The 14598-nt window shown below is 42.6% G+C and overlaps 2 protein-coding genes across 2 annotated transcripts in view; both read right to left on the minus strand.

The window, feature by feature from the left end:
* The window catches only part of LOC112415422 (zinc finger protein 350-like), a 58679-nt gene extending 48436 nt beyond the window's left edge, over window positions 1-10243 (minus strand). Inside the window, exons 1-2 of the mRNA XM_024768404.1 lie at window positions 10203-10243; window positions 9827-9922 (exon numbers count right to left, since the gene is read on the minus strand). The gene's annotated coding sequence lies outside the window, so the exon portion shown is untranslated. The remainder of the gene's footprint in view (window positions 1-9826; window positions 9923-10202) is intronic.
* Window positions 3639-14035, minus strand: ZNF615 (zinc finger protein 615). The gene is made up of 5 exons (XM_024768405.1): window positions 13770-14035; window positions 13220-13423; window positions 10203-10329; window positions 9827-9922; window positions 3639-5909 (listed from the first exon to the last, which is right to left on the minus strand). Exons 2-5 carry the CDS (start codon window positions 13232-13234, stop codon window positions 3949-3951), a joined length of 2199 nt encoding a protein of 732 aa, XP_024624173.1. The 5' UTR covers window positions 13235-13423; window positions 13770-14035; the 3' UTR covers window positions 3639-3948.
* Window positions 14036-14598: the final 563 nt, after the last annotated feature.

Below are 14598 nucleotides of genomic sequence, written 5' to 3' on the forward strand. Positions count from 1 at the left end.
CCCGCATCGGCAGGCGGACTCTCAACCACTGCGCCGCCAGGGAAGCCCGAGACAAATTTTTAATAAGAACTTTGAGAAAGGACTTGGACTGGACAACCTGAAAAGAAATGTTTCCAGCATCCAAAGGTCAAGTCTCTAAACACCACTAGCCTGGGACTATGGGTCTCAAAACTTCCAGACTCCTGTGCTCTCAAACACAGACAAACTCTGCACTCCCTACACAACACTGACCTCAAATTCAATCTGAAATTTACCACAGACACTCTTTCCCGTTGACACTCCTCCCCCAGTTCCAGTCTTCTCCAGATCATGAGCTGGATGTTAAATTTCTAACCTAGGGGAGAAGCAGTGCTCATTGGTTTCACACCTCCATCCAGTTTTCAATTACCGAGTCTTGCAGACCTAACATATAGACCCTAAACCCTGACCAACAAGACCTTCGATCATTAATCTCTACAGGTTAAGCCTCAATCAAAGGCCCCATCACTAACGCCCAGATTCCTCAGTGACTGAAGCCAAATAAAACCCCAAATGCGGTCACTGACACACATTCCCTCTTCACTGACCCCACAGGCCCCTCACTGGGGATCCTTGCCCAGAATCAGGCTCAGCAGATATTGAGTCTCTGAAGACTCCTCCAGTAGCTGCCAAAGGCTGAACCTGGTCCTTTTAAAACCATTTCTGATTTTGATGCGCTCTCCCCACAATGCCTCATTGGCTGTTGCTAGGGACACTGAGGGCTCTTGTTCAGTTCCAGAAGACTTGCACAGGTTCTATGAGGACACACAGCACTGTGACCTCCTAGAGGTTCTGGCGCTTCCAACAGGAGTGGCCATAAAAGCTGCTAAGACTGCTGGGTGAGAAGACATGGAAAAGTCTTCTGGGCACCCCAGTGCCTTCCTCTCTGTGCAAGAGATAGTCTCAGTCACAGAGCTAATTTAAGTTTTCAGAGGCCAGAACAAATCCAAGGCCAACGTGGTGTGAGATGCATTCTAGTCATCACTTTGGGCAAAAGTGGCAAGATGATGGTGACCTTGTGCTGATAGGCAGGAACACCTTGGGTACTACCCGTTTGCCTGGAGTCTTATTACGGACAGAACCCAAAATTGCTCTGCTTGCCGCAGGTCAGGCCAATAAATCGGAAGATGACCTGTTGAGGCAAGGAGTAACGACTTTAACCGGAAAGCCAGCCGACCGAGATGGCAGATTAGTGTCTCAAAAAAACCATCTTCCCTCAGTATGAATGTGGGCTCCGCTTACACAGAGGAAGGGAAGGAGAAGGGACCCACTGCGATGCCAGTCAATGGCTGAGTGGGACGGCTACCAGTCATGCACTAAGAGCTACGCACCTGCCCCGCCTCTATTACAGTCTGATATTCTGTGGTAGAGAAGATGCCCAGAGTTTCTAGTTGGATCTAAGGTTGAATTTACTTGAAGTCTGTATTGGGAAAAGCTACAGTCAGACTTCCTCCTGTCTTTCTCCTTTACTCTCACCCTGTTGCCACACACACACTTTCAACACTTCTGGTCACCAAATGTGTGGGTTTCCCACACGCCAAGCAATCCCTGTCAGCTGGGTCCTACATTTTAACTCAATTCTAACACTGTCTACTTGGAGATAGTGCCAGATCCCACCAGTTAAGAGCTCAGTCCCACAACTGCTCCCACCCCACCTCAGATACTAATCGCAAATAGCTGGTCCCCAAGTCACCTACAACTTGTCAGACTTGGCTCCAAATTGGAGGTTTGCGTGAGCCCCTTGTTGGGTTTGATTAATCGGCTAGAGTTTGATTAATCTCACAGAACTCAGTGAAACACTTATCTGTGTTTATTAGTTTATTAAAGGACACGATAAACGACAGAAATGAACAACAAGCTGAGGAGAAACAGAGTGAGAGAGTGTTCTGGGAGTGTTCTAAGCACAGGAGCTTCTGTCCCCATAGAGCTGGGGGTGTGTTAACACTCCCTGTACTTCAATGTGTTCACCCTTCTGGAAGCTCTCCATAGCCCTTACTATTGTTGGGATTTTATGGAAGCTTCCTCACGTTAGGCATGATCGATTAGTAACTCCATTTCTAGCCCCTCTCCCCTCTCTGGAGGATGGGGAGTGGGCTGAAAATTCCAAGTCTCTTTTGGTGGCCAGCACCCATCCAGGAGCCATTCATGAGCCCACCCAGAGTCCCATCAATAGAACAAGAGACGCTCCGCATGCTCTTATCATGCAGGAATTCACAAGGTTTCAGAAGCTCTGTGCCAGAAACCGGGGGCAGAGACCAATATGTCTATTTTCTACAATTTCACAAGCTCAAATAGTCAACCTCAAAAGGATACATCCTAAACGATTCTATTTTTCTAATATTCTATAAATGATAAAATTATAGGATTAGTGTCAGAGAAAGGATGTGACGATGAGGATGTAGCATGAGGGAGTTTGTGCTGACAAAGCATTCTGAATTTTCACTGGGGTGTTGGTTACAGGAACCTACATATGTGATAAAGTTTAAGGCGGTATTTAAAAACCATGTTAAAACTGGTGCAAGAGAAATAAACCCTGTAGTTAACAGCAATGTAACAATTTCACTTTCTTCTATTTGATAGTAAACTGTGTGGTTATATAAGGTTTTACCTTTGGGAATAGTGGACTGAAGGTGATTTAGGAAATCTCTGGAATATTTCAGTTTTTGTGATTCTAAACTTACTTCACAATTAAAAGTTATGAAAACATCACATTTATATTAATTTTATAACCCCCTGCTGCTACTTATAAGCTTGGTTAAACACATCCAGATCTGTTGACTTATACTTATGAAATGAATATATTGCTTCATTTTGAAGTACTTCAAATATTCTGAAATAACACTTAAACTTGGAACCAAAGAAATGCAAAAATTAATTAAATAATTGAACACTCCTGCACTGTATATATTAAAATTTAATCCATGATGAGAGTAACTGCCACTCTATAAAATTTATAAGATCAATGACAAGGCATCTAGAAATATGGCTGAAGGTATCCTTTCTCCAGTTGTTTGTGAGGTGTATTACCCCTTAAGTTTAGACCTGTAATACAATGTTCTCATTCATCATTTCTCCAAGGCTTCTTTCCTTCATTAAGTTGTCTGATATTTTGTTAAAGGCCACCATACTAAATGTGTTATTGCACAGATTTCCTGGCAAATGATGAGGCAATATTTATTACTGCAAACCCTACCATATTCATCACCATAGGAAAGTATTTCTCTAGTGTTAACTGACATCTCTTGAGGTGTTACTTCTGGGCAAAGGCTTTCCCACAATTATATTTCTACCAGTTAGAAATATTCATTCACTCATGATGTATTATGACCACATATGATAGAGTCTATTACCAATGAAATCTTTCCTAGTCTTTCACATTCTTAGGCTTTATCTCAGTATACACTTTTTTAAAATCTTTTATTTCTTTTTGGCTGCGTTGGATCTTCGTTGCTGTGTGTGGGCTTTCTCTAGTTGCAGAGAGCGGGGGCTGCCCTTCATTGCAGTGCACGGGCTTCTCATTGTGGAGGCTTCTCTTGCTGTGGAGCATGGGCTCTAGGCACAGGGGCTCAGTAGTTGTGGCTCGCAGGCTCTAGAGTGCAGGCGCAGTAGTTGTGGTGCACGGGCTTAGTTGCTCCACAGCATTTGGGATCCTCCCAGACCAAGGCTCGAACCCATGTTCCCTGCATTGGCAGGTGGACTCTTAACCACTGCGCCACCAGGGAAGCCCTTAGTATACACTTTTTAGATAATAAAATGTCCTAAAACATTTTCACCATGGCTGATTGTGTCTGAGTTGTCTTGTAAATTTTTTCATCAACATAAAATATGAGGTAATTGATCACTAAAGATAACACCACATTCTTTGCATTGTGATTCTTCTCTGCATACTATTATCTTGAGTACAACTGGCAACAGGCTTCCCCAGAGTGACTACCTGTGTATTCTCTTATGTTTAACAAGGATTGACAAGTGGGCAAAAGCTTTCCCACACTCGCTGCATCCATAGGGCCTCTCGCCTGTATGTTTTCTTTGATGAACATTGAGCCCTGACTTTGTGGTGAAGGTTTTCCCACATTCACTGCATTCATGTGGCTTCTCTCCTGTGTGAATTCTCTGATGGGTAATGAGATCATTTTTGCGCAAAGAGAATTTTCCACATTCAGTACATGCAAAGGAAGTTTTTCCTGAGTGAACTCTCTGATGTTGTATGAGGCATGTCTTCTTCCTAAAGGCTTTACCACACTCGTTGCATTTGTACGGTTTCTCTCCAGTGTGAGTTTGCTGATGTGTACCCAGAGTACTCTTCATGGTGAAGCCCTTGCCACATTCATTGCATATATATGGTTTCTCTCCAGTATGAGTTCGCAGATGTGCGATGAGCATGCTTTTCCCAGTTAAGCCTTTGCCACATTCACTGCATACATAAGGTTTCTCTCCTGTGTGAGTGCGCTGGTGTACGTTGAGATGACTCTTCTCTGTGAAGCCTTTACCACATTCGCTGCATACATATGGTTTCTCTCCTGTATGAATTCGCTGATGTCCTATCAGCCGGATCTTGGCTGGAAAGCCTTTTCCGCATTCACTGCACACGTAGGGTTTCTCCCCTGTATGAGTTCGCTGGTGTACAATCAGGCGGCTCTTCACAGTGAAGCCTTTCCCACAGTCACTGCATACATAGGGTTTCTCTGCAGTATGAGTTCGCTGATGTACAATAAGATCGCTCTTCATGGTGAAGCCTTTTCCACACACACTACATACATAGGGTTTCTCCCCTGTATGAGTCCGCTGATGTCTGATGAGAGGGCTCTTCAAGGTGAAGCCTTTTCCACACTCATTGCATGTATAGGGTTTCTCTCCAGTATGAGTTCGGTGATGTACAATGAGGCAGTGCTTCATTGAAAAGCCTTTCCCACATTCACTGCACATATACAGTTTCTCTTCTCTGTGAGTTTGCTGATGAGTGATAAGACTGTTCTTCAAGGTGAAACTTTTCCCACATACATTACATATAAAGGGTTTCTCACCTGTATGAGTTCGATGGTGTGCAATAAGCCGCCTCTTCTCAATGAATCCTTTTCCACATTCACTGCATATGTAAGGTTTCTCTCCTGTATGAGTTTTCTGATGTGTAGTGAGACTAAACTTTGTAGAGAAGGCTTTTCCACACAGACTGCATCCATGGGGCTTCTCTCCCGTATGAGTTCGCTGATGATAAATGAGCCGACACTTTTTGGTGAATGCTTTCCCACATTCACTACATGTGTAAGGTTTCTCTCCCATATGACTTTTCTGATGTTTATTGAACTGCGATTTCTCGAAGAAGGTTTTATCACATTCAGTGCATTCATAATGTTTCAGTCCGGTATGAGTTCTCTGATGTTCAGTGAGCCTGGATTTTCTGGAGAAGGCTTTCCCACACAGACTGCATCCATGAGGTTTTTCTCTAGTATGAACTCTCTGATGATCAAAGAGCTGAGACATCTTGAAGAAGGCTTTCCCACACTCACTGCATACATGGGCTTTCTCTATGTTGTGAGTTCTCTGTTGCTTAGTAGACAGGGGGTTATTGCTGATGGGTTTTGCACTTACAGGAAATTTAATTTCAGTAAAAAATAGCTCGTGGTTAGCATGGAGAAGGGATTTCCCATCTCCATTAAAATCAGCAGAGTTCTCTAAGTTACAGGTTCTCTTCTGGTTTTCAAAACTTAAATTTGAATTTAAAGGTTTTTCAGGGAAGTCAAACATATCACAATTTTGATTTAACAGGAAATGACTTTTGCTCTGATTAACAATATTTGCAAGTGTATTATGTTCGCAGCATTGTTCCACAGTATTTTGAATGCTGTGATTTGTCAAGTGATGCTGCAGAAGGTCATCAACTTTCCTGATTTCTAGGAAAGAAGAGAACAAGGAATCATTCCGCAATCTCTCATAATCTTAATTTGGAAGAAAACTGTTTCAAAAATTGCCTTCATGTGAAGTAACTACTTAGTGACAATTCTATGTGTGATATAATAAGAAATATGTTTGGTCCTCCTCCACACAGCTCCTAAAGCCTTGTAATTTCCTAAGTGACAGGAGTATCTTTCAATACTGAGTTTATGCTAATGAGGTGACTTAGCATATAGTTCCTACATAACATCAGGATGGGACTGATCACCAGAAAGACTGTTTAGAAGGTTGGAACTTTCAGCTCCACCCTGCAGCCTCTGGGAAAGGAGAGAGGGCCTACAGACTAAAACTCTGTAAAAACTCTTAACAAGATTTGCTCAACCTTTGGATGGGTGAACACATCCATGTGCGAGGAAGGTGGTGCTCCCCAGTTCCATGGGGACAGAAGCTTCTGCTTCTGTCAGGAATCCTTCAGACCTTGCCCTATGTACCTCTTCCTCTGGCTATTCATCTGTATCCTTTATAGTAAACTGGTAAACATAAGTAAATGTTTCTTTGAGTTCTGTGAGCCACCCTGGCAAATTAATTGAACCAAAGAAGAGGGTCATGAGAACCTTCAATTTATAGCCAGTTGGTCAGAAGCACAGGTAACAATCTGGAGTTGCAACTGACATCTGACATGGGGACAATCTTGTGGGACTGAACCCTTAACTTGTAGGATCTGACACTATTTCCACGTAGATAGTATCAGAAATGAGTTAAATTTGTAGGACACCCAGGTTTAATTCTGGGCATAGACAACTGAAGCAAAGGAATAAAGAAGGCGATTGCAGTTTGTGAATCACGGTTAAAAGAGCAATGAATATGTAAGAGGTGGAGGAAATCAGGATATGTTCAAAGAAAAGACAAGGTTCACTGATGGACTTAATGGGAGAAGCACGGAAGAGGTTAAGACTCAAGGATTATTTCAAGAATTATGTGGTTTCAGCCACTGGGTAGGTGGAATGCCTCTTAATAATGTGAAGAATATTACTGAAGGCCAGAATGAGAAGAAAATCTAGCACACATTGTGAAACAAAGCTTAAGGAGGTTATTACTTGTCTGCATACAAAACATGAAGAAGCGGGTTGAATATATAAATGTTTCAAAAGGTCTTATCTGAAAATAGCAATGTGGATATCATCAACATTGATGGATTATTGAAGAAGAACAGATATATGTATATATATATATATAACTGATTCACTTTGCTGTACACCTGAAACTAACACAACATTGTAAATCGACTGTACTCCAATATAAAATAAAAAAAATTTTTTTAAAAACCAGAGTATTCAAAGACAGAGTACTGGATAACACTATGTCTGGAAACATGTATCATAAAAGCTCAAGGCACAGGGCCAAGGCTTTAGCCATTTCAACATGTAGAGTTTGAAAATTCAATCAAGCCCATTGAAGAGAACCAAACATTGACAATTGTGATCAGGTGCAAACGTGCAGACCCAGGTGTATAGAACAAATACGATGGCAAGTAAGAACGTGTCTCCTTAGCATCTGATTTCAAGGTAAATGTGACAAACTATTGAGGTTTATCATATTCCAACAACTTGCCCTCTTCTTCATTCTGCAGACCACCATTTACCTAACTCTAGCAAAGCACTAACACTAACACCAAATACAGATAAAATCTTCTGTAACCAACACTCCCAACTAATACTCTACTTGGAACATACTCTCCTATGTTCCTACACAAAAAGGGAATGATGATATGCAGTTACTCCACCCCTGAACATTGCAAAGAAAGGACTGGCCCTAGAGGATACCTCTGAGTCCCTGGAATATCCCACCTGATGAGAATGTCTTTTTAGGTATGAGATTTTAGGACATATCATAGAGTTTATGCTAACAATGTGATTTGTGGTAGATGCCCGTTTTTTGTATGCCTGAGGCTTTGGACAACACTAACATTCTGATTCTGGGGTCTAGAGACAGCAGGCTTGGGTGAGCTTCCCTGGTTGGCAGCACTTCACACGTGTTGTCAAACATTCAAACCTCATTGCTGGGAAAATTCAGCACTGTTCACATGACTCCACTGGTAGAGGACAACCGGGAACCTTATGTGCAGCCTCTCCTGGAGTCTTTCCCATGCACATTTGATCTTTGATGACTTTAATCTGTATTATTTTATTGTCACACATTGTAACCAAGAGTATAAAAGTACATTCCCCTACCCAATAATATCTACCGTCTATAAAGTAGGCAAAGTGATCCACTTTAAAAATTGTATAATGCCACTCTTCTACTCAAAATCCTGTTTTCTCAACTTATTCAGAAAAGAATCAAGGTCTTGAATGCCCTTGATAGGCAGTTTGTGACCTATGTACCAAAACCCGCAGCTACTACCCTGTTACCCTTAACTCTAGTCATTTTCCCTCTTGTTCACTCCCTTCTACCCATGTAAGTTTTCCCGAAGTTCCTCAAACACATTCCAGATTCAGGTCTTTCAACTTCCCACTGTCTCACATTTGGAAAACTCCTCACCCAGGAAGATTAGTCATATCCCTCATCTATGTGCTCAAAGGCACCTTATCGGAGAGCCACTCCCATTCCAAAAGGGCAGTTCCAAGCCCCAAAACCCACTCTTCCATTAGCTGCTTTAATTTTCCTTACAGCAATTTTTACACTAAGACATGTTTTTCTTTTAAATGTGTAGAACTGAAAGAGAACCTCAATTTTTAAAAGGATGGAGAGAAGATTTCTGTTCTCACACACAAACTAGGAAGTCACAGGCCAGCTGCCATGATGAAGAATAAAATACATAGAAAGAAGTTGTACATTAGACAATATTAAGAGAGAAGTCAATTTGGAGCGTCTCTTTCAGAGAACAGAAAGAGCTTAACTCATGGGAATGGAAGAAACTTTTAAGACTTATGAGAACTGAGAAGAAAATGGAAATGAAAGTATGGAAAACCCTGGAAGGGGGTGGGGACCAAAGAACCACACAAATGCACAGCAGAAACCAGGTTATCATGGGGACACAGCATCCAAGGTGGGGCTGCATGTTATGGTGGGAAACTGTTATTTCCTCATACAGCATGAAGAAGGTACAGTGGTCAGAAGAGTATGATGAATTCACAGTTCTCTTTCCAGAGAGGCCTGGAAAGTGGGATTTCACAGCAAGAGAGGCGGTAACACAGACAGAGATCTTGTGATGGTAGACGAAGGAGAGGAAGATTGGAAAATCCAAGCAAGAAGAAAACTACACAAACAAACAAAAATAAGATGCATATGAAATAAGCGGGGATCAGGGACTTCTCCGGTGGCCCAGTGGTAAAGAATCCACCTTATATTGCAGGGGAAGCGGGTTCGATCCCTGGTCAGGGAACTAAGATCTCATGTTCCATGGGGCAATTGAGCTTGCACACCTCAGCTAGAGCCCACGTGCCGCAAACTACAGAGCCTGCTCACTCTGGAGCCCACACGCCACAATTACAGAGTGCACATGCCCTGTAGCCTGCGCGCCACAACTAGAGAAGAGAAAACCCGCACGCCACAACTAGAGAGAAGGCTGCGCGCCGCAACGAAGAGCCCGTGCGCCACAACGAAGATCCTGCATGCCGCAACTAAGACCCGACGCAGCCAAAAATTTAAAACTGAAAATAAATAAATAAAGACACAATTAAAAAAAAGCCAACACTCATGGTTTAGAAATAAGCAGGGATCAGACCTCAGAAGAAAACAAAGGGATATATTTTCCTCTTAACTTCCACAAAGAAAAAGAGTTCTTACACTGGAAGAGAGGTATGTGGTAGGGCTGCTTATGTTTCCTCAGACACTATCACAGCTCCGACGCCTTCTCTCCTGACCAGAGTACGACTTCCCCGGCTGCCCACCTTGCTGGGTCTCACCCACTCACCTGGACAGATTCGACCGTGGCTGTCATCTTCTACTGGCCACAGTTGTTCTCCTCGTTCCAACCTGGAGAGAACAGCTGGTTTGCTGGCTTGATACCCTGTTCATGAAAAATGATAGAAGATTTAGACATATTGAACTGGGCTGGGATACGGCAGGAAAGGATAACGGTACATGGAGGGAATAAACAGGTTTCACATCTGTAACCTCAAGGCTTTTCTCTCAGGAGAGGGGCTATTATACCCTCTAGTCTGGGGCAAGAGAAGGATCTGAGACTCGACCATTGCAGAGGAATGCAGTTAGTCTGAAGAGTTAAGAGGCTGAGAATGGAACGGTCACTGACGGGCACCCTCTGAGGGACCCAGGGGAGCCGTCCTCACCCACGGACAGCAGGTTGCTATAGTTCTCCAGCATCACATCCCGGTACAGGTCCTTCTGATCAGGGTCCAGGAGCTGCCACTCCTCCCACGTGAACTTCATAGCCACGTCATCATACGTCAGGGATTCCTGTCATAACACAGTCATGTTTGGCCAAGTGATGTTCTTTGGGTGACATGGAAAAATGTAAAGGAAATTATTCTGCTCACTCTTGCCATATAGGAAATTGGTGGGGTTTTTCCTTCTTATGCTGTGATAAAATAAGAATCCTAGTAAAATACTATGTTATGGTACAGTCTTCCAGATGGAATAGATGCATAAGGCAGGCTTAAAAATGCCAAGCTTCATCCCACATGCCGCGGAGCGGCTGGGCCCGTGAGCCATGGCCGCTGAGCCTGTGCGTCCGGAGCCTGTGCTCCGCAGTGGGAGAGGCCACAGCGGTGAGAGGCCCGCATAACGCAACTTCTCATCATGGCTTGGTCTTTCCTGTTACCAGCCCTCCTCCAGGAGCTCACTCAGAGTCACCTCGGTAGAACAAAGTCACTCCTGTCACCAAGGAAATGACAAGAGTTTCAGGAGCCCTGTGTCAGGAACAGAGGTCAAAGACCAATATTAGCACAGGAGATGTTCCTAGTGTTATTATCACTTAGGGAATCACAAGGGTTTTAGGAGCTCTGTGCCAGGAACAGGGGGCAGAGACCAATACATATTTTCTGCTCTCTCACAAGCATTCACTAATATCAAACTATATGCTACTTACAAGTAGATGAAGACAATACATACTAATTTCAGTGGTCAACATACTAAACAAAATAAGAGAAACTGTACAGGAAATTCCCTGGCAGTCCAGTGGTTAGGACTCGGTGCTTTCACTTTCACTGTGGTGGCCCGCATTCAATGCCTGGTTGGGGAACTAAGATCCCACAAGCCATGTGGCCAAAAATAAATAAATAAAAATAAAGAAAGAAAAGAAGAAAAAAAAACTGTACAAAACATGTATAAAGCATAAAAGATTATTAGATGATCAGGAACTTTATTAAATATCCTATAATAAACCATAATGAAAAAGAATATGAATACATATAACTGAATTATTTTGCTATACGCCAGAAACTAACAGAACATTGTAAATCAACTATACTTCAATAAAAAATTTAAAAAACAAAAAAAGAATAAAAAGTCCAAAAAAAAGATTATTAGATGATCAAATTTATAAGAAGACTATTCTTTAAAGAATATATATATATATATATACAGAGACAATGCACATATATGTGTGTATATCATTAGGCGGGGTTAATACCATATTAGATGAAATGAGGAAACAGCTGTAGGAAACACGTTTTTACATTTATAAGAAGAAAGGACAGGGACTTCCCCAATAGCACAGTGGTTAAGAATATGCCTGCCAATGCAGGGGACACACGTTCGATCCCTGGTCCGGGAAGATCTCACATGCTGTGGAACAACTAAGCCCATGTGCTACAACTACTGAGCCTGTGCTCTACAGCCCGCAAGCCACAACTACTGAGCCCGCATGCCACAACTACTAAAGCCCTAGAGCCCGTGCCCCGCAACAAGAGAAGCCACCGCAGTGAGAAGCAGGCACACCACCATAAAGAGTAGCCCCCACTCGCTGCAACTAGAGAAAGCTTGTGCATGGCAACGAAGACCCAACACAGCCAAAAATAAATAAACAAAAATAAATAAATTTATTTAAAAAGAAAAGAAGTTAGGACAGTCAAGGACTGCAGTTAAGGACCCAGCACATCACCTCTATGGAGAACCGTCAAAGTCCTATGTGAACTTGAGACCCATGTGCCATGAAACATTAACATCCCTCAAGGAACTGGTCTGCTTTTTCCTCACAGTTGATCCCTATGATATGTGATATAATAAGAAACATATATTTGGTCTTTAGCCCCAGTTTCTAACACAATTGCTCCTAAACCCTTGGAGTTTTTTAAGTAATAGAGTTACGGGGCATTCTGTGTTATTTATAACAAGTCCCTTTCAAACATACCTGAGTTTATGCTAGCAAAGTGAGTCTTGGTGGACCTCTAGAGAGTTTCAGGATAGGGGTTGGTTGCCCAGGGAACCAACCTTGTGATTAGAGGGTTGGAAATTTCAGCCCCACTTCTAGCCCTCCAGGGAGGGGGGAGGGACTGGAAACTGAGCCAATCAACAATGGCCATTGATTTAATCTACCACACCTACCCAATAAGACCTCCATAAAAAACCCCTAAACTACAGGGCTCAGAGCATTTCCGGGATGGTGAACACATCTAGGTGCTGGGGGTGTGACACTCCTATAGAGGGCATGGAAGGTCCTTGTCCCTTCCCTCATATCTTGCCTAAGTATCTTTCCATTTGGCTCTTCCCAAGCTGTATCCTTCATAATGAACCAGTGTAGGTAAGCAAAGTCTTTTCCTGAGTTATGTGAACCGTTGCAGTAAATTATGGAACCTGAGGAAGGGATTTCAGGAACCCCCGATTTGCAGCCAAGTCAGAAGTACAGGTACTGTGGGAAGCCAATACTTGGCATCCAAAGTGAGGGCAGTCCTGTGGGACTGAGCCCTTAAACCTGTGGAGACTGACAGTAACTGCAGTAGTTAATGTAATTGAATTAAATTGTAGACGCTCAGCTGGTATCTAGAGAGTTGGAGAAGTGATTGTTGGTCTGGAAAGACCCACACATTTAGTGCCAGAAGTGCTGGGAGTAGAAACAGTTTGTAGTACTGCCTGTCATGTAACTTATGACTCTCTTGTGATGGCTGTCAGAGACATTAGACACAAACTGACAGCTAATATAACTCACAGAATTTTGCACATTCACATGTTATATCCCAGTGCGAGTCACGGAATATGAATCCTATGAATAATATATTCCTAATCCAACTTTACCAAGATTTCTCCAGATCCTGCGAGGATCCATTTAAACTTTTCTACTTAACTGCACTGACTTTTACGGGCAAAGCCACTGGGGAATAAAGAAAGAATAAAAGAAACCAAAAGTCACCTGGGCCTGGATCATTTTCTTCTGACTTTGGGAAACGGCTGCAAACTGGGATGCTGTCTTTAGCTCTTCTGGATCAGCTCTAAATTTGTGTTCAAAAATCTCAGTCTCCAATCAAGGATGTCTCCAGAACTGACAGTACTTAAGTATCTTTTCCTCCTTCTTTTCTTTGATCCCTCTTGTTCCTGGGGAGCCGGCACCTGTGGGCTGAAGAGCAACTTACTCTGAGTGGCACATTCTCTCTCGGCCTAGATGCTGTCAGTGTTGCTGGCCACTCATCTTAAATTAAGGCCCCCAAAGATCGACTGGTCCTTTTAATACGAAGCTTTTACATCTGGGCCGATAAAACACAGTATTCCGAATATTTGGGAAGTACATCTTTCTCTTGTAAAGTGGAAGCAGTAAGACTGTGAAAGGGGATGTGGGAAGGAGAACCAGCACAGCGCAATGCCCCACTGGCAGGGAAATCCACAGGTAGATCAACTTTAGGAAAGAGGACACACAGACAGGATATACACATTTTTCTTCTTTTAAACCACGTGCGTCCACGTACCTCTTCAGAAGTCTTTTTACATCCCCGGGTTCACACACTCAAATTTGAAGAACATCATATTAAGCAAATAAGAAGCACCGTCACGTAATTTCTCATTACCATCCACTTCTTGATCCTCGATAAGAGTATTATAAGCATAAACCTATAAAGGATACTCAGCAAAAAATCCTTTAGGAATAAAACTGAAATAAAAACATTTTCAGGGGTCGGGGGGGAGAAGGATAAATTAGGAGTTTGGGATTATCATATACACACTACTATATATAAAACAGATAACCAACAAGGACGTACTGTATAGCACAGGGAACTATATTCAATATTTTGTAATAAACTGTAGGAGAAAAGAATCTGAAAAAAATAGATATATATGTACGTACAACTGAATCACTTTGCTGTACACCTGAAACTAACACAACATTGTAAATCAACTGTACTTCAATTAAAAAAAAAAACACTTTCAGGCAAAACCAGAGAGAATTCTTCATCAGAAGACCTGTAATACAGCATATGCACATGTTCTTCAAGCAAAAGGAAAGGGTCCTCCAATATTAGCAAAGGGCCAAGGAATGAAAAGGAACTAAGCTGGTAAATAAGCAGTTAAGTCTAAATTAGTACCAGCTGGGAAGATGATCATATCTCAGGAGGTTTTAAAAATATAGAGAGTTAACCACCACTTCCCTGGTGGCACAGTGGTTAAGAATCCACCTGCCAATGCAGGGGACACAGGTTCGAGCCCTGGTCCGGGAAGATCCCACATGCCGCGGAGCAACTAAGCCTGTGCACCACAACTACTGAGCCCGCTCTGTAGAGCCCACGAGCCACAACTACT

This window comes from Neophocaena asiaeorientalis, unplaced genomic scaffold (assembly GCF_003031525.2).
Source record: "Neophocaena asiaeorientalis asiaeorientalis breed wild unplaced genomic scaffold, Neophocaena_asiaeorientalis_V1.1 scaffold629, whole genome shotgun sequence".
NCBI classification, from domain to species: domain Eukaryota; kingdom Metazoa; phylum Chordata; class Mammalia; order Artiodactyla; family Phocoenidae; genus Neophocaena; species Neophocaena asiaeorientalis.

Bases quoted from the DNA above. Each gene is read 5' to 3' on its own strand.
- ZNF615 (XM_024768405.1), bottom strand. The intron at 9,923-10,202 runs GTGAGGACGGCT...TTTCATGAACAG, and splicing joins TAGCAACCTGCTGTCCGTGG to GGTATCAAGCCAGCAAACCA. The intron at 5,910-9,826 runs GTGAGTGGGTGA...CTTCTTTCCTAG, and splicing joins CCACGGTCGAATCTGTCCAG to AAATCAGGAAAGTTGATGAC.